Source organism: Hippichthys cyanospilos, chromosome 10, assembly GCF_059441005.1.
Source record: "Hippichthys cyanospilos isolate Australia breed blue-spotted pipefish chromosome 10, RoL_Hcya_1.0, whole genome shotgun sequence".
In the NCBI taxonomy this organism is placed as follows: Eukaryota; Metazoa; Chordata; class Actinopteri; order Syngnathiformes; family Syngnathidae; genus Hippichthys; species Hippichthys cyanospilos.
The window spans coordinates 472716-495401 of record NC_142378.1 but is presented as its reverse complement, the minus strand read 5'-3'; the positions used below and the strand labels follow the sequence as shown (position 1 = coordinate 495401).

General features: G+C 47.1%; 3 protein-coding genes across 4 annotated transcripts in view; 1 reads left to right on the top strand and 2 right to left on the bottom strand.

Annotated features, from left to right (window-relative positions):
- The window catches only part of usp24 (ubiquitin specific peptidase 24), a 32173-nt gene extending 16811 nt beyond the window's left edge, over positions 1-15362 (top strand). For both annotated transcript variants that reach the window (XM_088425484.1, XM_088425482.1), the window contains 41 exons: positions 89-187; positions 398-571; positions 653-738; positions 967-1075; positions 1233-1388; positions 1503-1600; positions 1809-1904; positions 1986-2208; positions 2497-2659; positions 2771-2932; positions 3007-3077; positions 3637-3797; positions 3862-3923; positions 4026-4217; positions 4450-4564; positions 4936-5080; positions 5152-5271; positions 5383-5508; positions 5763-5861; positions 5942-6024; positions 6247-6388; positions 6468-6587; positions 6668-6882; positions 6973-7097; positions 7173-7314; positions 8117-8267; positions 8350-8445; positions 8511-8614; positions 8690-8803; positions 9041-9248; positions 9371-9460; positions 10623-10725; positions 10809-10927; positions 11199-11312; positions 11380-11445; positions 11555-11621; positions 11717-11795; positions 11876-11951; positions 12130-12216; positions 12949-13059; positions 13604-15362. In XM_088425484.1, coding sequence (XP_088281610.1) covers positions 89-187; positions 398-571; positions 653-738; positions 967-1075; positions 1233-1388; positions 1503-1600; positions 1809-1904; positions 1986-2208; positions 2497-2659; positions 2771-2932; positions 3007-3077; positions 3637-3797; positions 3862-3923; positions 4026-4217; positions 4450-4564; positions 4936-5080; positions 5152-5271; positions 5383-5508; positions 5763-5861; positions 5942-6024; positions 6247-6388; positions 6468-6587; positions 6668-6882; positions 6973-7097; positions 7173-7314; positions 8117-8267; positions 8350-8445; positions 8511-8614; positions 8690-8803; positions 9041-9248; positions 9371-9460; positions 10623-10725; positions 10809-10927; positions 11199-11312; positions 11380-11445; positions 11555-11621; positions 11717-11795; positions 11876-11951; positions 12130-12216; positions 12949-13059; positions 13604-13666 — 4932 coding nt within the window. In that variant the 3' untranslated portion in view covers positions 13667-15362. The remainder of the gene's footprint in view (positions 1-88; positions 188-397; positions 572-652; positions 739-966; positions 1076-1232; positions 1389-1502; positions 1601-1808; positions 1905-1985; positions 2209-2496; positions 2660-2770; positions 2933-3006; positions 3078-3636; positions 3798-3861; positions 3924-4025; positions 4218-4449; positions 4565-4935; positions 5081-5151; positions 5272-5382; positions 5509-5762; positions 5862-5941; positions 6025-6246; positions 6389-6467; positions 6588-6667; positions 6883-6972; positions 7098-7172; positions 7315-8116; positions 8268-8349; positions 8446-8510; positions 8615-8689; positions 8804-9040; positions 9249-9370; positions 9461-10622; positions 10726-10808; positions 10928-11198; positions 11313-11379; positions 11446-11554; positions 11622-11716; positions 11796-11875; positions 11952-12129; positions 12217-12948; positions 13060-13603) is intronic.
- bsnd (barttin CLCNK type accessory subunit beta) lies at positions 14999-16189 on the bottom strand. The gene is made up of 3 exons (XM_088425485.1): positions 15828-16189; positions 15700-15749; positions 14999-15581 (listed from the first exon to the last, which is right to left on the bottom strand). Exons 1-3 carry the CDS (start codon positions 16002-16004, stop codon positions 15512-15514), a joined length of 297 nt encoding a protein of 98 aa, XP_088281611.1. The 5' UTR covers positions 16005-16189; the 3' UTR covers positions 14999-15511.
- Positions 16190-17358: 1169 nt separating this feature from the next.
- LOC148416420 (uncharacterized) lies at positions 17359-21529 on the bottom strand. The gene is made up of 2 exons (XM_088424836.1): positions 20988-21529; positions 17359-18809 (listed from the first exon to the last, which is right to left on the bottom strand). The coding sequence occupies exons 1-2, from the start codon at positions 21248-21250 to the stop codon at positions 18602-18604; spliced, it is 471 nt and encodes a 156-aa protein (XP_088280962.1). The 5' UTR covers positions 21251-21529; the 3' UTR covers positions 17359-18601.
- Between the last annotated feature and the right edge of the window lie 1157 nt (positions 21530-22686).

Here is a 22686-nt window from a genome sequence, read left to right as displayed (position 1 = left end):
CCGCTTCCCCCTTTGCCCTCCGGTGTGTTTATTGATTAGCATCTCTGGAGGAGATCTTTATCTGCCTTTCCTTTCCCTGTCCCCGCAGACCCACAGTAATGAGACGATAGGAAGCATCCGGTGGAAGATATCCGAGCACTTGAGCTGTCCGGCGGATAATGTCCAGATCTTCGCCAATGATAGCGTGGTACGTGTTTGTTGGCGTCCATATTAGGAGCTCCGTCTTCCTTGTTTTTGTTTTATCTGTCACTCCCTCATCAGAGTATCGTATTCCTCTTCCAGTCACGTGTTGGCTTAAAGTGTCTAGCGAGTGGCGGGGGAAACGCTACCGTAAACAACATCCCTGTTTTTCTGTCTCTCATTTGATCCCCCCCGCTTTCCCTTCGCCACGCGTTAGCTGACGATGAACCGGGATCAGAAACTGCTGTCCCAGCTCGGCTTTAGCGACGAGCAGAGCTTGACCGTGAAGAGCTCGGGCACGGGCACGCCTTCGGGAAGCTCCGAGTCGTCCGCCTCGGCCTCCAGCGGTTCCAGCTCGGCCGTCTTCAACTCCGCCTACGCCCTGGAGCAGGTGGCGTCCGCATGGCCGGGAGGGGGGCTTTAACCTTGTTTTTGGTTGGCTTCTGATGTGTATGTGATTGTCTCCTCTCAGGAGAAGTCCCTACCCGGTGTTGTTATGGCGCTGGTGTGCAATGTGTTTGAGATGCTTTACCAGTTGGCTAACTTGGACGAAACCAGGTAAAACACGATGCGGTAATGTGTATTTTTGTTTTTGTTTTTGTTTTTTTCCGAGAGGGGGAGAGGAAAGGGCGAGAGGAGGTTCTTTTCCGAAAAACTGCGTTGCATGCCGCGGAGGAGCTAACTTTTAAAATAAAATCGGATCATCTGAATGGCAATTACTTTTTAGGGTGATGTTCTTGCGGTGGGTTTGTAATGATTCCTAATATCTTCCCTTTCTTCTCCCAGAATCACTCTGCGCGTAAGAAAGCTGCTCCTCCTGATCCCAACAGATCCCGAGGTGCAAGATGCTCTCGACAACTTTGTCCCCAAAGAATCCAGCGTATGGAGCCATCAGGTACAGCCAGTGTGTGTGCATCCACATTTTTTAAGACCTTAACTATTTTATACCGAGACATCACAAGAAGAAAAATGTGTTTGCAATCCCAAGACTCGCGCGTGAGAGGCAGCACGGTGCCATATTACATCTTGACTCCTCCTTTTTATTCTCGCAGAAGACGTTGTTCACCCTTGGCCCGGGGACTGGGTCTCGCTCACCATCTATGGCTTCTAAAAATCAACACCAGCCCAGCGCCGCGTCCATCCTCGAGTCCTTGTTCAGGTCCTCCGCCCCGGGAATGTCCACCTTTAGAGTGCTCTACAACCTGGAGGTAGGCAACAGTACATATTGTCCAACTAGCAGCAGCTTGTTGTGCAATATGACCTCATTTTATGTCAATATTTCAGCAAATAAGATTCTCACAGCTTTTCCATTCGTGCCTCAGGTGTTGAGCTCAAAACTCATGCCCACGTCAGATGATGAGATGGCCAAAACTAGCAGCAAGTCCTTCTGTGACAACTTCCTCAAAGCAGGAGGCCTCAGGTTTGACACTTACGGCAAATGAAAATACTCAATATGTGGCGGCCCTCAGATTACAATTTGGATTACAAATCCAAATTTGGGCACGAATTGCCAAAATGACCGTTTCTGTATCATGGCAGCAATGTATACGACAGGCAAGATAATCCCTGAAAAAAATCTTTGATGCGGTGATGAATTTTTGTTAAGATCGCTGTCTTTCACTCAACAGTCTGGTGGTGAATGTTATGCAACGAGACTCCATCCCATCGGAGGTGGACTATGAGACCCGACAAGGCGTCTACTCCATCTGTCTTCAGTTGGCCAGGTTCGGCGGGCTGTCAAATGCGTCCTGGATAAATGAAAATTGGGTCTCGCCTGTTCAACTGTGTATTTTGATTTATTACAGGTTCCTTCTGGTGGGCCAGAGTATGCCCATGGTCCTGGATGATGACATCATCCGGGACGGAGATGCGCTGTCGTCCCGCCCGTTCCGCAACGCGGGCCGCGCCGGCCGCCAGCTCTCTCTCTGCGCCACGCCAGAGAAGTCCTCCTACAGGCAGATGTCGCTGTCCGAGCGCTCTTCCATCAGAGTGGAGGAGATCATACCCGCTGCCCGCGTGGCTATTCAGGTGCTTTTGAAATTTTGAAACGTGCACGCTTACTGGTAAACGTAGCCATTCCGGCAAAAATGTTTGAAATGAAAAAGTGCTTGATTTTAGTCCGTAACTGTTGCAATCAAAGCTTGCCAACCGCCCATCCAACTTTCTGTCAGTTATGCGAAATTTCGCAAATTTTCAAGTTGTCGATTTTTAAAATGACATTATTTATTACGATGTCGTTCGTCATTGAGCCATTGTCAATATGCACGTTCCCCTCTTTGGAACGTTTTTTTTGCGTCTCCCTCTTTTCCGCTCCAGACCATGGAGGTAGGCGACTTCACCTCCACCGTGGCCTGTTTCATGCGCCTGACTTGGGCGGCGGCGGCGGGACGACTGGATCTGGTGGGCAGCCCGCAGCCCATCAGAGAGACCCATGTCTCGCTACTATCTCAGGGAGTGCGCACCAGAGTCAGTAGCACAGGTGAGAGATTTCAACCCAGGACTTTTGGTGGGGGAAAAAAAAAAGAAGTCATTTTTAAGATTCCTGTCTTGTTTTGAGGAGAAAAAGTTTAAGAATGATTTGTGTTTTCAGGGAGTAACTGCAGCTCCAGCAGCGAGGGAGAGAGCACGCCCACGGCACTGCACGCCGGCATTTGCGTCCGGCAGCAGAGCGTCTCCACAAAAGATGCCATCATCGCTCGAGAGGCTCTGTCGCTGCTGGTCACCTGCCTGCAGCTGCGCTGTCAGCAGCTATGTGAGAATTGAGCCACAACTCACAAGCTGTTCTTTGTTGACGTAGCGTCTCACCGCTTTGTTTTCTCTTCACAGCTTCTTTTTACAATCTGCCATCTGTCAATGACTTCATCATTGATGTGTTGCTGGGATCACCCAGTGGAGAGGTAAAGTGCCATTTAAGACTTCTTTTTCTTCTTTTGAGGTGACGTGTAAGATGTAACATTTTCAAAACCGCCATCATGATTTACTTGGATATTAAGTTGTTGTGTTTGTAAATGCTTTTAGGTGCTTTGTCTTCTCTACTGAAAAGCACATTCAGTTGCTTTATGTAAGAAATGTATTAAACAACGCTTCCCGGGCTTACATGAAAAAAGATCATTAAAACACAAATTTATTGAAAATGCTCTTCGTTAAGAAACATAAAATCAGTTGGTGTTATTACAACACTTGTGCATTGCCTCCTGGGACTGTAGACCACAATTAAAAATAAGATAATAACAATAGAAATAATGAGAAAAAAAGCCATTTCTGGAGAAAACGGAATAATAAAGCAAGATCAGAACTGTAGAATGATACACAATAAGCTGGACGAGCCGAACATGTTAAAGGAGGAATGGCTTGAACCAGTCGGAGTCCAGAAAGACCGACGGAACGTATGGGTCAATTTGAGCCTGTACCCGGGTTACCCAAATATTGCTAATGATTGAACTACCTGCCTTTCAGATCCGCCGCGTGGCCTGTGACCAGCTGTATACGCTCAGCCAGTCGGACACGTCAGGCTTCGCCGACGTGCAGAAACCCAACCTCTTCCTGCTCTCCGTCATCCTCACCGCTCAGCTGCCCCTGTGGAGTCCCACGTCGGTGATGAGGGGAGTCAACCAGAGGTAAAACTCGAAGAAGGAACATTCAGGACCGTACGAGACGCTAATGTTGGATTCCATTTTTCAGATTGCTGTCCCAGTGCACGGAATATTTCGACCTGCGATGCCAGCTCCTGGATGATCTCACGAGTAAGCGTTCAGTTCGCGGCTATACCTTCTGACGAGGAACGCCGACCGTTGCGCCGATTTATTATCCGGGCCCCTCGCCGGGCTTGCGCTTACCCCGCGCAGCTTCGGAGATGGAGGCGTCACAAGTGATCACCGCCACCATGCTGGAGGACGAAATCTCTTGGCTGGACAACTTCGAGCCCAGCTGGAGCTCGGAGATGGAGACCAGCGAGGCGGACAACATCCTCCTGGCGGGACACCTTCGACTCATCAAGACCTTGCTCTCGCTTTGCGGCAAGGAGAAGGAACACCTCGGTAAGCGCGCGCGGACACAAGTATTGGGACGCCTCGCCGTGAGTGACACAGGAAGTGAAACTCGAGAGAAATATTTGTAATAATAATAAAGATATTCATAATATCGATTGTGGCGGTTGAAGAAGTCACTGTCAACTTAAGGCAAGGGGAAAGAAAGTTCAATAGATGTAAAATTCTTCAGTATATGCGCTTCACTGTGCGTCACATGACCCTGCCTGACTTGACCCTGCAGGCCCATCGCTGATCCAGCAGCTGTTGGACGATTTCCTGTTCCGAGCGTCGCGCATCATCATCAACACCTCCAACTCCACCGCTTCCCCGGCCCCCAGCCACGATTTCCACCCCAAGTACGTTTTTGTGCCTTGAGCTACAACCGATAAGTAAAAGAGAGCAAAGCTTCTCCATTTACGGACAATCTGCGGACAATGTTTCCCGCTGTACGCCATTCGACATTGTTTTATGTATTTATTTATTCAGACTACATCCTCTCTAAGTCATGGCGTTTTAGAAGTTGAATCATCTTTACCGGCTCAGTTTAGAGACGTTATTTAAGTCGGGATTTTTACCTTAATATACGGCCTAAAGTTGCAAACTTTTGCAAGACCAAGGCAATAAAAGCCTTTGGTTGTGAAGGTTGCTTACATCGCTTTTGCGCTTCACACATCTCACCTACCCTGTTCAAGGTGAGTTTTTTTTTTTTTGCCCTGTCTTATCTCAGGTGCAGCACCGCCAGCAGTCGTCTGGCGGCCTACGAGGTCCTTGTGATGCTGGCCGACAGCTCCCTCTCCAACCTGCGACTGATCACCAGAGAGTTGCTCTCCATGCATCACCAATCTGACCCGTCACTGTGCAAAGAGTTTGATGTAAGGCGACCGCATTTGACCCATGCTGATAACGAGCTGCGACATGAACAATCTTATCTTGTCCATCTCAGTATCTTCCCCCCGTGGAGAGCCGTTCCGTTTCGGGTTTCGTGGGCTTGAAGAACGGCGGGGCCACGTGTTATATGAATGCTGTTTTCCAGCAGCTCTACATGCAGCCGGGCTTACCAGAGGTACATGTGTACGGTCTCTCTCTCTCGCTCGCGCTCTCTTTTTCTCCTCGCCGGTACCGTACTGTATATTATGTGCACGAGTGTTCATATGCGTGTTTCGTGGATCCGAAGGCTTTCCTGTCCATCGAAGACGACACGGACCAGCCCGATGAGAGCGTCTTCTACCAGGTTCAATCTTTGTTCGGTCACCTGATGGAGAGCAAACTGCAGTACTATGTACCGGAAAACTTCTGGAAGGTATTAGATTTAGAAAAACGTTGGGTTTTTTTTCTTTGATAGTGGCCCTTTATTGAAATGTAAGTTAGCCAAAATGTTGAAGTATTCATCCAGAAACACGATCAGAATATCGAGGGCTCAGTGAAGAATTCTTGTCGATGAGCGGGCACGCCGCTCCAGATAAACAACTATTTGCTTACACGCTATTCGAAAGTCCATTTTCACCCACAAGACCCTATCAAATTGTAACGGGCATTTTCAATGGTGTCTTTTAGATCTTCAAAATGTGGAACAAAGAGCTGTATGTACGAGAGCAACAGGACGCGTATGAATTCTTCACCAGTCTGGTGGACCAGCTTGATGAGCATCTCAAGGTGTCGTATTTATCTTATATCGGACGAAAGATGCTTTGTTACCGTGCGTTAAATACTGTATAACCTTTGCCTTCCGCCAGAAAATGGGCCGTGAGCAAATCTTCAAAAACACATTTCAAGGCATCTTTTCCGATCAAAAAATCTGCAAGGACTGCCCTCACCGGTAAATAACGACTGTGCTCTCACTGCGGCCGCAACGTTAGGTCATCTGCATAATAATAGAGTAGCATTTATTTGCAGCTCATATCGATATGAGGCACATCTCCATGTATTTGTATGCTATGGAAACGTTTGATTAAAATGCTTCCATAATGTAAAATACACGTACAAAAATGTTCGGTCTGGAACGAGTTAAGATGACAAATTGCTGGAAACTGTATTGCAGCTACGAGCGTGAAGAGACCTTCATGGCCCTCAACCTTGGTGTGACGTCCTGCCAGAGTCTGGAGATCTCACTGGACCAGTTTGTCCGCGGGGAGGTTCTGGAGGGCAGCAACGCATACTACTGTGAGAAATGCAAGGAAAAAGTACGTAAGCCACCTTTTGTAGCGTTGGATATTTTCCCGTCCACTATTCTTCGATCGTCTATTGTTTTCGTATGAACAGAGGACCACGGTGAAGAGGACGTGCATCAAATCTCTTCCCAGCGTCCTCTGCATCCACCTCATGCGCTTCGGCTTCGACTGGGAAAGCGGACGCTCCATCAAATATGACGAACAGATTCGCGTGCGTATTAATGGAGGCTTTTGGGGGGGTTTTTTTGGGCCACGCCGAAAGGACAAAGCGCAAACCTCGCGCGTTTGCAGTTCCCTTGGGTGCTGAACATGGAGCCGTACACCGTTTCCGGCATGGCGCGGCAAGACTGCAGCGGGGAGGGCGGCGAGAGCCGTGGCGACGGCACTTCCGGGGGCTCGCCCAGAAAGAAAGTCACCATTTCGGAGAACTACGAGTTGGTGGGCGTGGTGGTCCATAGCGGGCAGGCGCACGCCGGCCACTACTACTCCTTCATTAAAGATAGGCGGTAAGTCGAGGAGTAAGGCATCGCATCGCTTCGAAAAACTAATGGGCGCCCGACGGCTCGGTCACAGTCTTTGCGTCTGCTCGCGCGCAGCGGCGGCTCCCGCGGACGTTGGTACAAGTTCAACGACAACGTGGTGGAGGAGTTCGACATGAACGACGAAACTCTGGAGTACGAGTGCTTCGGAGGAGAGTATCGACCCAAGGTTTATGACCAATGTGAGCAAGGGACGCAAAGCGTTTGGATAGCTATGAAAGAGGTCGCTCTTCAATGCCGCGCGCGCCTGTTTGCAGCCAACCCCTATCCCGACGTGAGGAGGAGATACTGGAATGCCTACATGTTGTTTTATCAGAAAATCAGCGAGCAAAACTCACCCGTCCTGCCCAAGAAAAGCAGAGTCAGCATCATGAGGCAGGAAGCTGAGGACCTCACGCTGTGAGTCGTTGCCCCTTTTATAATGACGGCGCCGCACGGTTGACTTTTGACGTCATCCACCAACTCATTTAAAGTTATACAAGGAATACAAAAAATGTCCCCTAACTAGGAAGACACCAAGTTGTCATTTAAACAAACATTGGCAATAGACTTTTTAAAGTTGGTTCATGTATTTATATTTACTTACTTGTTTACTTTATTTAAGTTTTCATTTATTTTGGAGATTTTGCTGACACTGGGAACACTGAAAGGACTTTTTTTTAAAAAATAAGAACAAAAATAAGTCTGTTAATATTTCTCTTATTTTGAAATTTTGGGGAACTTCTTGAGAATTTTTTAACACAAAGTATGTTGTCTAAAAATGTATGCAAATGAATGACATGCAGTTGCAAAATGCAAATCTGAATGCTTGTTCAAGTAATTTATGCTCAAAGGCATTCCAACAAGTTTTTCCCTTTTACCAAAATGGCTTATTGACTTCAATAAACAGCCTATCTCTATTTTTAACAATCCAACAACAAATATGAATAACAGGCACAGCATTGGATTTTTATACATTTTTATGTTTAGTTTTTTTTCTTTTTAAACCAAGAAAAACATTTTTTCTTTCTTGGTGGTGGGGGCAGTGATTTCAATGTCCTAATTTTGTGTTAATGATATCATGTGTTTGTTTAAAAAAATAATAATAATCACCTTAAAAATAATATTGACCCTTTTTTCAGCTAAAGAAAAGAATTTAAACCAACTCAAGCTCTGTAACAATGTTTTTTGTATTTCCCTCAACATCATCGGCGGCGTCTAGGTCGGCACCCTCCTCTCCCGACGTGTCGCCGCAGTCGTCGCCCCGCCCCCCGAGGGCCAACAACGACCGCCTCACGCTGCTCACCCGTCTGGTCCGCAAAGGCGAGAAGAAGGGCCTGTTTGTGGAGAAGATGCCCGCCAGCATCTACCAGGTGGGCCGCCAGCTTCCCCCCGCCCATTTTGCCGACGCGTTGGCGTCAGCGCCTTGACCCCGGGTTCCGCCTCCCCGGGCAGATGGTGAGGGACGAGAATCTCAAGTTCATGAGGAACCGAGACGTCTACAACAGCGACTACTTCAACTTCACGCTCTCGCTCGCCTCCGTCAACGCGGTGCGTCTTTCTTCGCCTCGTCGGCGGCGAGACGTTTCGGCCGTAACTTCATTTGTTGGTTCTAGACCAAGCTGAAGCACCCGGACTATCAGGCCGTGGCCAAAGAAAGCCTCCGGCTGGCCGTCCATTTCCTCTTCCACACTTACCTGCACACGAAAAAGAAGCTCCGGTACGAACAAACGCGCGCGGGCGCGCGCGACTGTCTCGGTTGATGCCACGATCTCCTCTCCCCGCCAATACGCAGCGTGGACACCGAGGAGTGGATGGCCACCGTGGAGGTGTTGCTCTCCAAAAGCAGCGCCGCCTGCCAGTGGATGGTTCACTACCTAGTTGGACCGGAGGGACGAGAGATGACCAGGTGGGAAATACGCAGCCTTATCAATGGGGTTTTTTTTTTTTCGCGTTGGGCATGGGCCCACGTTACATAATGACGGCGTGAGAAACGCGAGCGAAAGCATCCTGGTGTCACGGCTCTATTTTTCCATTGAACGCAATCCGTTTTTAGCCAAAGTGCCATTGCAATTCAGGAGCATCCGCCATTTTGTTCACGTTTTGCTAATGTTCTCTCGCGGTAATAATTCTTTCCGCCCTGTAGGATTTGTCTGCTGGAGTGCAGCATGAGGGAAGTGCGGGCGGTGGTGGCGTCCGTCCTCGAGAAGACCCTGGAGAGCGCGCTGAACTTTGCCGACCCTGGTCTGGACGGCCTGACGGACGCCCTGCTCTCGCTGCTGGACAAAGACGTTCCAGAGAACGTGAAGAATTGCGCACAGTACTTCAGCCTCTTCAGTAACTTCTCTCAGAAGGTAAGGACGCCAAAATACTGCTGTGCTGCCATCTTGTGGCCAATTCTAAACCTTTCTCTCTCCAGCCCTCTAAATTAGAACGAGTTCTTTTTCAATTCCGTAAACGATGTGTTTTCTCACAGGGCTGCGAAGCTTGCCAACTGCTGTTGAAACACTCGGCCTACCGTCGAATGCTCCTCTTCCTTCTGGGACCCAATCGCCAAAACAACCAGGTACACCTTTCTATTAAGAGTCCCGTTTGTACCAGTAGGACAGCTACTCAATTATCTTCACAATTATCCATGCTCTTGTGCTCCTTCCACTCCTCTTTTGGGGTGGCCGTTCTCGAAAATAAATCACAAACTTAATTATTGATAAATATTTTTCCACAAAAATCAATCAATATAAAGTGTCAGACCTGTTCTCAAAAAGAAATCATTTAAAATAAATGTTAAACCACAAAAAAAGTATTCAACACAAAGCATCTTGTTTTGGGATTACGATAGAGATCTCTTCACGAAAATAAATCATCAACTGAATTATTCATTTGTCCGCAGAAAAATATTAAACATACATCGTCAGACTTCGTCTCAAAAAGAAATAATTATCAATAAAAATAATAAATCATCAACTGAATTATTCATTTGTCCGCAGAAAAATATTAAACATACATCGTCAGACTTCGTCTCAAAAAGAAATAATTATCAATAAAAATAATAAATCATCAACTGAATTATTCATTTGTCCGCAGAAAAATATTAAACATACATCGTCAGACTTCGTCTCAAAAAGAAATAATTATCAATAAATATTTGTCCACAGAAAGATATTCAACTTTTGGGATCGTAGTAGAGATGTGTTAAATCATCAACTCGACAGGTGACGAGAGGTGGCGCATGACAGATTGGGTCTCCCCATTCTAGTGCGGGGGAGAATCTGCCTTTCTACAATAATGACACTGAATAATCTACTGAACATCACATTTTTATCAGGAACTTCTATTTTCCTGACACAGTTAATTCAATAAGTATTTTAAAGGATGTTTGTTTTATTGTAAATTCTGGGGTCCTCCCTCCCCATCGGAGAAGCGCTGCTCCAGTACTCCTTGGCAGATACCTCTGATCATCTGGGCTCTCGCACTCCTCCGATTATGCGCTCTGGTGATCCAGAACTATCTGTGCTGTGGTACTCCTCAGATTCTTCCTAATTATCTGTGGCCCCCCCCGGCACAAAACGATCTGTGCTTTGGTACTCCTTTATCTGTGCTGCGGTACTCCTCTAGCCATCCATGATTTTTTGTGATATGGCACCATCTCTCCGAGACACGGACCTCTTTCAATTATTCCTGATTATGTCGGCCCCTCCCCAATTCTCCGCGACGACGTCGGGCGGCAGAACCGGCGGTGGAGTCCGGCGCAGGCTCGAGAGTTCCTCCACCTCCACGGCACCCTGGCGCTCATCACCACGCACTCGGACCTGGGCTCCCAGCGGACGCACGGTGACGCGCGCCCCCCCCCCCCCATCTCCATCCGGGTCTTCCGCCCGCATTGCGCAACGGCGCTCATTGCGTTGTCGCCGTAGCTCCGGAGGGTTTCGGCCTGCGCGTGGGCAGCGTCCCGTCCTCGGCGCCGCTCCTGCCGCTCCACTCCGACATCCTGGCGAGCGTCTTCACCCCGGAGGGGCAACCCTACCTTCTCGAGGTCATTCCGAGTCTTCTTTCTTTGCCCGTGTACTTCCCGAAAGTTTGTACCTTTTTTTGGGGGGGTTCCTACTTGCCCATGTGTCGATCTTTGGGTAAGGTAATATATTTTTTTCCCAGCTGTTTGGTGCAAATTGAACAGGTTCTTTCTCTTTTAACTTGTTTAATGTTCATTTTGCCCCACCCTGGCCCTTTGTATTCAAAATTGAAAAGGTTCTTCCTAAACCTAAGTGTGGAGACTTGCATTTTTTTTCTTGCGGCGGCCCTACCAGGTGATGTTCGCCATGCGAGAATTGTCGGGTCCCTTGACGCCGCTCATCGGCATGGTGACCTACTGCTCCTTCTGCAACGAGCCCTTCTCCCTGGGGGTCCTGCAGCTTCTCAAGGTAACCCTCGAAGCTTCCGACGTCGCGTCCATCCGTTTGACTTTGTGAACCATTTGCGTCCCGCTAGACGCAACTGGAGACGGCGCCGCCTCACGAGTTGAAGAACGTCTTTCACATGCTGCAGGAGCTTCTGGTGAGTGGTCGGGCAACCTTGGGCGGCGAGGGGGCGTGTCATCGGGCGGCGAGGGGGCGTGTCATCGGGCGGCGAGGGGGCGTGTCATTGGTCTGCTTTGATACTTCAGGTCGTGGAGGATCCTCTCCAGTCCCAGAGGCTCAAGTATGCCTTTGAGTCAGAAAAAGGACTTTTGGGTAAGGAAAAAAAAAAAAAAAAAAGCCATTCGTCGGATTATCGATCAGCTGTGGATTGATGGATGCGCCACTACCGTGCCATTTTCCGCACGCAGCTTTGATGCACCAGAGCAACAACGTGGACAGCAGACGTTGCTACCAGTGTGTCAAGTTCTTGGTCACGTTGGCCCAGAAGTTCGTAGCGACCGCTTTCATCCGTTGAAATCTGAGCCATGTGCACAAAAGTCAAAACCTGCCATGTTTTTTGTCAATAGATGTGCTCCTGCCAAGGATTATTTCAAGGACCTTTCCGGACACTGGAGCTGGGCGGTGCAGTGGCTACAGAAAAAGGTATGCTAATATGCACTCTTACCTATAAATATATTCTTGGACGATTTTTGGGTGTGTGGCTAAGATCGGTAAAATAGTCCAGATACATATACGTATATATATATATATATAAATCCCCTCATAAACAACAACAATGTCCATTGTTGAAAAGTATTTGATCATGTGTGTCGGTCCGCAGATGACTGAACATTATTGGACGCCCCAAAGCAACGTTTCCAATGAGACGTCCACTAATAAGAGCTTCCAGAGAACTATTTCGGCGCAGGTATGTACACGCGCTGATCACGTGTGACTTTTAAGAGAAACAACCACGGCTGTACCTAAACGGGATATTAGGGTAAATCAATTGAACATGCGCTAAATGTTTTTGCTGACATTTTTTTTTGTAATCATAAATTTTAGGGCAACGGAAATTTAGCGTAGATGTGTGTCGTGTGACGCCATTCAACTTTTAGGACAAGAATTAGTCCTCACAGCTTCATTAATTGCACCGTGCAATGCATTCTGAAAACTAAAAAGGAGAGAATTTTTTTGTATTTATATTGTTTAATTATATTTTTACTGTTGACCCATGCTGTTTTCAGAGGAAAACATGCGGGGGAGGAGAAAGGTACCGGGATGGCCCGTGAACAGTGTCATTCGGCATATAATTGTAATAAATGTATTTGGGGGGGAATACTATTTCTTTCAAAAATAACCAGCAGAATAACTGATAACCTGGATTTTTTTCTGCCAAAACTGCATCAGCCTCAAAAGAAAAAATAATCGGGTCGCTCTCTAATATGTGGATTGTGGGCCTGCATATATATACATTTTAATGTGACTGTGGGGTTATTTTTACTGTAAAACTCGAACCTAAAATAATAATGGGGTATTTGCATTCTATTGTTGAAAAAAAAAGTTTGCCTTCGCACAGACCAAGAATGTCGTTGCGCAATAAAAGCCCTGAATCTTGCACTCACTTCCTACCGTCCCAACTCCCCACGTGTGCGCGAAGGACACGCTGGCGTACGCGACGGCCCTGTTGAACGAGAAGGAGCAGTCGGGCAGCAGCAACGGATCGGACGGAAGCCCCGCCAACGAGAACGCCGATCGCAGCCTGAGACAGGTGCGCCGCCCGCCCCATCGCCTGCCGCCGCTTTGCTTTTGTCGTTGTATTTACCTTTCGAGTCAGTAAGTTGCCTTTTTTAGATATGTTTTGGACAGCGGTACCTCTACTTACAAATGTCTCTCGTTATGAAAAATCCAGGATACGAAAAGCGTAACGTCTCGTCACAGAAGAACGTTCGCAGCTGAAATTATTCGCACGTATTCACACGAATACAACCGTCAACAAATCACTTTCTTTCGAATGGCTTGTTCGCTGTCGCATCCGACGTTAGCAAGAAGGCTAAACAACGTAACTCACAGTACGCGAGACCCGAATAGGTTTCGGTAAACGCACGTGCTCAAAATGAGCCAAAGATGAAGATTATTGCTCCCGTGGACTTCAACTGTTAGAATTCATATCATTCATTTAAAGGGTTCAGCAGATTGAGCTCATTTACATGTTCAAATTTTCAAATGAATTTCCTAAGTTGACGTACGCGGGTCTGTGTGTGCGTACGTACTACGTATACATCCGTACTCGAGCCGACTCTTCTGTTTGCCAGGGATCCGAGTCTCCCATGATGCTCGGCGATTCCAAGAGTGACCTGGAGGACGTGGACCCTTAAACTTTTTTGTTTTTTGGCGGGGGCAAGCCCCTTTGGAAGGCGCGCGGGCCGAGCTCCATGCAGCCCCCAAATCTTATTTGGGGTGCTTTAATGGCCCAGGACGTTTATTGGGGGGGAAAAAAAAAAAAAAAAAGAAAATAGGTCCTTTCAAAGAAATTGACACAGAAGAGAGGAACATACAAATGAGAAAAAATGAAAATCCCGACTTCCTTCCGTGGAGATGCTCCATAAGGGCAGTTTGGATTCAAGGGGAAGCCATCCTTCTCCCCTCGTTGATCATCTTTTTAAAGTGGGGCGGGAGGGGAGGGGGGCTATAATGGGTATTTAACCCTTTGTTGTTTTCTTCACACACACGCATACACACTGGCCAATAACTGTTTGTCGCGTCAATGTAAGATAATGTTTTAAAAGTCCTCTCGAGGAACCTCAACGAGAACACACACACACACACACACAAGCACTTGTTTAGTTGGAGCAGTGGAACCGTGGGGGGGTCTTGGGGGTGGGGGTCATCAGTATGCACTTTATTTGCCACATTCACCATGCGCTTCCTTGGGAGCCTCCTTGACGGATTTTTTTTCTTCCGCTGCGCATTCTTGCAACACTACTCAGTACTGAGCGCCACCTAAAAATACCGTTTTGTTTTTTTTTACCGTTTTGGACTCCGACGCGAGCCTTATGCAAGAAACGCTCACGCACACTGGGAAACCACACGCTAATGTTACCTCTGCCATGTTTTTAATTTGCCTTTTTGTGTCTTTTGTGCCATCCGCAATTTGCAAGTACACACATGCATACATAATGCTAATATTGCCAAACGTTTTTTTTTTCTGCCTTGTTTTTGTCGATGGTGCCATCCTGCACACGCATACACACAAGGAGGATGTAGCTTTAACTCTACAGGAACACGCATTCTTGTAAACAGTGCTATTGTGACACCTGCCATGCTTTTATTTGCCTTTTTGTCAGTTGGAGTCTTGAACACACACACACACACACAGAGAAAAATTTGTAGCTTTTGACTCACTGACTTTGACTCAATCTACAGTAACACACACGCATTTGTAGCCCAGTTATGGGGAGTTCCCAAGTGCCTTAATCTGCCGGTAACTCCCACCGCCAACCCCCAGTACCCCAATGCGCCCCCCCCCCCCCTTTCACTCACTCACACACACACACACACACACACACACACAATTTCTCCGCAACAGTAATGTAACCGTGTGTGTGAGTCGGGGAAGGCTTAACAGGTCAATGTTTACACAGCGAGGACCTAGAAAGCAATTTGAATGGTCATGTGATCATGGACCCCACCCGTCCCACCACGTGTGTGTGTGTGTGTGTGTGTGTGTGTGTGTGTGTCTGTCGTTAGGTGACGAAAAAAAAACAGCCATGCTGTTTTGAGAGCATTTCCTCATGTATTCCAAGGAAGGAAAAAAATCATTTTTAATGTCAAGGAGAGGGAAGGGTTAATCAACATATGTGCGGGTTTTACCGTCTAGTTTTTTTTTTTTTTTTTTGCGGGAGGGTCAATTCACAATCTGCCATGACACATTTTGTGTGTGTGTGTGTGTGAGTGAGTGAGTGTGTAATGCATGTATAAAACACCCAAGTTTTAATTTGTACAACAGAGTTTGATTACCGGGCGGGAAAGATTTGTTATAAAATAAACTGGAATGCACACGCTTTTTGTAAATGTTGCCTTTTTTTCTTGCGGCGCTCAAACGACGTCAAACAAATTCTTTGTTGACTTGTGTTTCACCTCAAGACAGTAGGTGGCGGCGGAGACCAACGACTTTCAGCACTTCACAGGCAACAAAGGGTGCTCAAGAGTTAATCTGGACATCAGAGCAGATGAAGCGTGGGGCAGCTGTTATGTCTCTTGAAGGGTCCGTGGATTTGTGTGTGTGGAGCCCTTCCACCAAAATAAAAAAAAAAAATGCCGCAAATCACAACATGAAAGGAGATTTGACACAAAATGTACATCATCCCATCATATAAAAGTGTAAAGTAGAAACTGGGATCGTACGTACCTCTCTGCTTCCTCTAGCTTCTTATCCCACGTTCCAGGAGCTAGAACAACCTAAAACACATCCATTCAAAAGAAACCCCTAAAACACATATATTAGAAAAACACTTTTCCAGTCGCAACCGAACCAACCTTGGGGTAACACTGGCACACGCTCCACACGGTCCCGACCAGAACCATGGCGCCCCCCAGGGCGCACATGGTGGCATAGACGTGGGGCTTCTCCGCGGTCATGATGAAGAGGCCCGTGACCACCACGCAGCAGCCGGCCGCGATCAGCCCGTGTCGGTACGGCTTGCCTTCCGCCATGGCCCCGGCGCGCCGGAGGGGAGGGAGCTTCCAGATCAGGTGGAAGCCAGTGAGCGGTTTCGCTCCGTTGCCTGCCGGTGAGAGGTTCCGCTCCGTTGCCTGGTAAAGCCCAACAAGCGCGGCCGGCCGGCCGGCCGGGAGGCGTTGCTTGAGTCGGGTCACCTTGCTGCCGGCCGTTCACGCTTTAGGATTTTTCGAAAACAGGCCTTCAAACATTGGGGGAGGGGGAGGTGGAGGGGGGGGGGGCGCGCGTTTAGTTTTTTTCTCAAGATGAATGTAACTGCATTACCGCGTCTATCCAGTAGACGGCAGCGGCTCGCTCACCTAAAGTCACGTGACTGACGTTCCCTTTTGATTAGCACAGGTGCTACCTTTCAACCTGCAATTATATGAACTCCGGACCTGGATTTTACATCTCATCTTTCTTTGAAAAAAGAAATTACTTACAAACTGACTGACCATGTAGATATTACTAATTTTACCAAGCGCCAGAAGGCCTTTTTTTTTTTTTACACCAATCGAGAAAGACGGCGAACCGTGAGTCCCTTGCTATCAGTTTTTAGTTTATAATCGTTTGTAGGATAAAGTGATCGTGTGCGTATCATTTAACGATTTTCGTCACATTTAATCAGTATCAGTTGAAAGTTAGCCAGTCAAAAAAAAACATTTAAACACTGTGTGGCGAAGCGAAGGAACCACGCGTCGCTGTGCTAGTGGAGATCTTTACTCTTCGCATGCCATCACAAAACTGATACAACAAAGTCCAAAACAGCAAAGACAAAGCCAACAGGTTCAAAGCATCAAAGGATCATAGCGACATGCCTACTGGGTGAGAGACATGGTCCTAGTGTCCGCCACAACTGCGTCGATATTTGAATTTCAGGCAAATTGATTGACTTGAAACCTTTTCTTGAATTAATAATATAAGGTATTTATTACATTGCGTCACACATTAGAATCTCAAACGAACTGTCAACGCTTCTTTGTAAAAAAAAAAAGCTATTGCTCTTTCTGTATTATGATATCGTCGCTGTGCCATTTTAACGTTAAAAAGTTCAGTAAACGTAACCGCATTACTATTCATGTCCAGCAGATGGCAGTGGCGCGCTTACCCAACGTCACGTTACTTACTCCAAAAAGTAACAATTCCGCCGGTGTTGTCTTTTTTTTTTAATAAGCATTTCGAGTATTTATTATTCATTAATCTATATTAAATTTAAAATTCACTATAAAGTTCTTGTTACAGATTAAAAACAATAAGCAAAAGCTGCTTCTGTACGTTTGAGATGACTTGAAGGGCACATTTTTTGTCAGGTGCTGGGGGTGAAGGCAGGATCAATAATTGAATAACAAGTTCACCCACAAATGTGTGAATTTTTTATGGAATACCAACGATTGCATCACAAATTGGCGAAACAAGTATGACAACAACAAATTGAGCGGTGTGACAGTCAATCAAGCAATCCTCCAATCTCATGCGAAAAAAAATCATCACTTGCATAGAAAATGATGCAATTGGACACTGAGACATCCTATTTTTGTCAAAACAAAACTGGGTTGCGGCCCTGCGAGCGTAGCAGTAGCTGTCCCCACGTAACATGCAAAACGCCCTCTAGTGGCTGTCAGTAGCATGAGGAATAACATTCACGCCATCTGATTGGACGTTTTGAGGCGCTGTCTCCGCAGCAAACACAGTTCAGTCAAATTAATGCGTCAGGCATCATAGCAATCCACCAAAACGATGAAAATAGGCCTATTTGGACACCGACTCAAATAACACCTCGTATTTTAGACAGAACTTCAAATCTTCCCATAAAAAGGATTACTGTCCTTAACTAATAATCTCTTCTGCAATTGACGCCTCACCTCAAATAAACGTCCGCTTTTTTTTCCCTCTTAAGACAAAAAAATGGTACTTCTTAAGACTAGCAGCCAAATGGCTTGTCTCAAATAGCAGTGGCTGATTTTTCAGGGCCTTCTAATAATCTTTTGGTGCAAAGTTTGCTCGAGCCTCAAATCAAATCCAATTTTCCGTCAGGAACTTTAAATCTCACTTTAAAAATCTTTCCCTAATCATCTCTTCTCTAGGTGATGCCTCACCTCAAATGAACACCTAATTTTGGCCCCTATTACAAAAACTACTTCCATAAGACTAGCCGACAGATGCCTGGCCTCCCATTTTTCGCCGCACCGTTTGCGCGATCAAATAAACAACTCGCCTCAAGTAAAATCTTCCAATTTCTATCCGTCTCGGCGCCGATGTCATAGAATGCGCTCGGCTCCCACTTTTGCAGGGTTACGCGTGAAAGCTAAACGTAATCGATTGGGGACGATTTTTTTTTTTATGTTCCGACTCTTGGGAAGAGGCTCCAGACCAAGGCGCTTAGTGCTCAGGGAATGCTTTGTTCAAACAGGAAGTGCCGCGTCGCCACAGTAGTCGGTCACGTAAACTCAAGCCAGCCGGTCCAATTGACGGCTTCCCTTTGCAAAAGTCCTCGCCCCCACTTAAAGGCACCGCAATGAAAAGTCGAGCAGCTTGTTCGCGACTGTTCTGTCCGTGGAGCGTCAAAGTCCAAAACATCCACCAGGGGGCCGCGTTAGAGCTGCTCGCCGCCGCCGCCGCCGCCGCCGCCGCCGCCGCCGCCGCCGCACTCTTGGATCTTCATCACCGCGTCGTAAGACGGGGGAGGCTCCATGGTCCAGGGGGGCGGAGTGGATGGGAGGACCGCTTCCGGGGCGGCTTCGGGCTCCGGCGCGCCGCCCACCGAGTCGGCAGACATCTCGCGACGGATTCGGTCCAACCTCCTGAAAAGGCACACGAGAGGTAAGGCCCATGCAAATTTACGCTTTGTCTCGAGAAAAGAAAAAAAAAAACTTCTACTGTCGGGTAGTCGGCGTGAGCAAATAAATGCCTCGCCTCCAATAACCATCCTCTACTTTTTCTATGAGGCAGTGGTGCTGAAATTGTTTACAACCTAAAAAAAGAAATGTTCTCAAAGTCCCGCAATAGTTGCCATCAAGTCCCGCAATAGTTGCCATGAACCCTTGTGGCATTATGTTACAAATTAGGGATTTTTTTTCTTTTCTCATATCATAAATGAATAATAAAAAAAAACACTAGGAAGCTGAAATTTCCAGCAGATGGTTAAAACGTGCACCATTTCAAAACGCAACAATTCTGACATTTCTATGTGGTTGCGGCTGGACATGTGAGATTTTGGGTACAAAAGTAATCATTGTCCAAATTTCGGACCCTATAAAACCATTACAATGACCTCAATCACGTCAAGTCATTGATTACTTTGACTATGAAGTCAATGAATAATGTAGGACATAACGCAACACTTTTAGGCACTTTTTAGCCAAAAACTTGAAAAAAAAATCATCAGAAAAATAAATAAGAACCGGGGAATGACCGTCTGGACTCTTGGGGCTAAAAAATGTCAAAATATGTCTCTGGGATTGAATGACTTCATTGGAAAAGGAAAAAATGTAGCACTCCCGTCACGCCATCAAAAAACCTTCGGAAACCCTGGAAAATCCGGAGGTACCCCCGTTGACGCCTTCACGCCCACCTTTTACATGGCTGCGGTTGCGCGAATGGCACCTTGCGGAAAACGCATCTTGTTGAAATTGTGGGAGCGCGCAACGGGCCCACGGAGCGGCTCAAGTTTTCAATCAAGCCTCCTTCTTCTCACCGTCATCTCCCTAAAGCCCCCGACGACGTCACCGTTAGGTCAGCCATTACACACCGACGATTTAAGTACATTGGCTCGTTTCCATGTCGAGTTACAAAAATGGCCAGGGCCTTCTCAATTTGACAGTTTTGGTTTTTTTAATTCTATTAGCGTCATACGTCAAATGTAACAATGCGTCATCTGAGCCTCCTAGCTCAAACCGTTTTTGACTTACGGTCCTTCAAATTGGGGGGTTTAGGATTTCCTCACTAAATTTCATATGAAAATACTATAAATATACACACTATAATTGAATATCCACTCTATAGGTGTCAAATTTAGCCCATGTCAGGCTCATTTACTGCCATCAAAATTGGAAATATTGTCAATTTTCTACATATTGAAAACCCAATGTTTTATCATCCGATTTTTGCATTAGTCCTTTCCATGACAAGTCGCAAACGGGGCGCCGTGGATATTTTTGTGTTGACACCCCAAAACCGCCAGGTGGCGCTATGGGCCAACTTATGACTTTTGCAAGCCTTTCAATGACTTCCGTGATTGGCTTAGCCTGGACTCCCGCAATGCAAAAGTCTTCAAAAGTCACAATACTCTGTTACATAATAAAATGTCCTAGTTTAATTTGAAAAATATATAAATGTACAGCATAGTCGCTTTTGCTATTATCACATTTTTACAATTTTTGTTTGTAAAGGGATGTCGCCCCCCCCCCCCCTCGTGAATTCACATCCAACCAGTTGTAACTTAAGACACAAAGAAGTGAAAGTCCTGAAATGCAAATTGTAGCCCCTCGATCTCACCTGAAATAAACGCCTCCTATTTATGTCTGCAGATTTCAGCTCCCTATAGGAAAACAGGGTCAATAATGGATGAGCTCTGTTTAGCGTTTGCTTCCAGCAACTTTGGCAGAGGTATTTGTGCTGAAGAGCGCCCTTTAAGTTATTATCAGATGACTGATGCTGACACGCGCGCGGGCGGGTAGAGACCAAATCAAATGTCCGCTACAGTGCAAACAAATGGATAAGCTGAAACTCAGGAGGATAAAACAGTTCCAGCATATGTTGATGATTTTTTATGTCAATTATATCACACGGAGAACTAGTTTATTTATTTTTTGTTAACGTAAGCAGATGGTTAGCATGGACGCTTGAACACAAACGGTGAAGCAACACACGTAGACCGACGACGTGAAAATAAAATCCTTCCCTAAAAATGAATTACGTAGAGAGCCACTTTTTCAAACGTGCGAGCACAATTTTCGAATGCGACGTCACCGCCAAGGTACCTCTGGATGGCCAGCGACTGCTGCGGACTGAAGCGCGTTCCCGTGCGCGGGTGCAGCAGGAAGTGTCCCGGCACCGCCGCCTGCAGGTTCTTCGCGGCCATGCACAGCCCGCTGACCAGCAGGCCCACGCCCCCCACGCCCAGGAAGATCCCCAGGACGGGCGCCGAGAAGCTGGGCAGAGGCGCGCACAGGGCCACCAGGCCGCCGGCCGCCAGCAGCAGCGCGCCCAGGAGGAGCAGCGCGCCCTGGGGCAGCGGCATCATCCGGCGGCCGTCCCGCTCCCGCTGCCGCTGCCGCTGCCGCTGCCGCTCCCGCTCCCGCTCCTCCTCCTCCGGGGGTCTTCAGCCAGGCTGCCGCCGCGACTCGCGCATCTCGCCCGGGTCAAACCGTCGTCGCGCCGGGCCGCGCCGCTGCTCAGCGGGAGACGCTCCCGAGCGTGGCGGCCCGCGGAGTAAACATACCCGGGTTGAGGTCGGCTCTAGGCGGCGGCGGAGGAGAGACGCGCTAGCGCTTTGTGGCTGCGGCAGAGAAGAGGAAGTGTGTGTGCGCCTTTTTTTTTCCCCTCCCCTTTGGACGCGAGGAGGGGGGGGGGGGTTCTGTGACGAGACCGGAGAGGGCTGGATATTGTCACCGTGTGTGTGTTTACGGTACCTTTGGGGAGGACCTTAGCCTCGATGGCCAAACTGAGGCCCGTGGGCCAATTGTGGCCCGTCGTCTACGTTTAAGCGGCCCACGGCATGTACTAAAATGGTCATATTTTTTTAATCCGTTTTTTTTTTTCTTCTCAAAAGTACATTTTTTTACCGCGCATTAGCTTCATGCCTCTCACGCGGCAGGCAAGTTGGGCTCGAATGAATTTCGTGACGCATTGGCAATGATTTGGAAGACTTTGACAATGTTGCACAATACTTGTTGGCACACTTGCGCTTCTTCGGCTTGCCAATTTCAACTTAAGTGACAAAAACGAACACATTAAACAAATTGCGCATCGTCTCTCTTAGCATAACGTAGAATCAAAGGTTGTGAATCTATTGAACGAAAAATAAGATAACTCCGTCCTCCTGTGATCACTTCTCTGTTCTTAGCCTAATTAATAAATAGCGTCTGCCCGTTTTCAAAGTTAGATAAGTTGAATTATCACCATTCACCACTAGATGGCAGAAATACACTCAAACCCGCCACTGTATTCTATTGAGCTCTATATGAGTAGGCCTAATATTTATTTTATTTACACATTTGAAATGGAATGCAGGAAAAACCAGGGTGCCGAAAGAATATAAAGATTTTGAATGTTATTTTTGTAAAACGCACAAACTCTCTTGCGCTTAATATAGGTTTGCTCTTCGGTGGTTTTGTGCCATCTTGTTCTGGTCATTTCTAATGCATGAAAGCATTTCGCACTGGAAAATTCATATTGCGATATATCCTTTAGTTTTTTTTGCTTCGCCCCTTTTGTTTTTGGGTTAGGCTATCGCATCATTTTTACGTGCGGTGGATATATCGCATTATGAAAAATAAAGTGCGCACATATGCACATTCTATGTATCTATGCCTAATGGAGGTCTGTAGGATGGCTTCTGAGCTGAACACGCAGAGAGGCGGCGGCGGCCTTCGTCCGGGCTTTGTTTGGACCGCTTGTCACAAATAGTCTTCATTCGTCTTTGAGTTTTCCCAAAGATCACCTCGAAGCAAAAAGCTG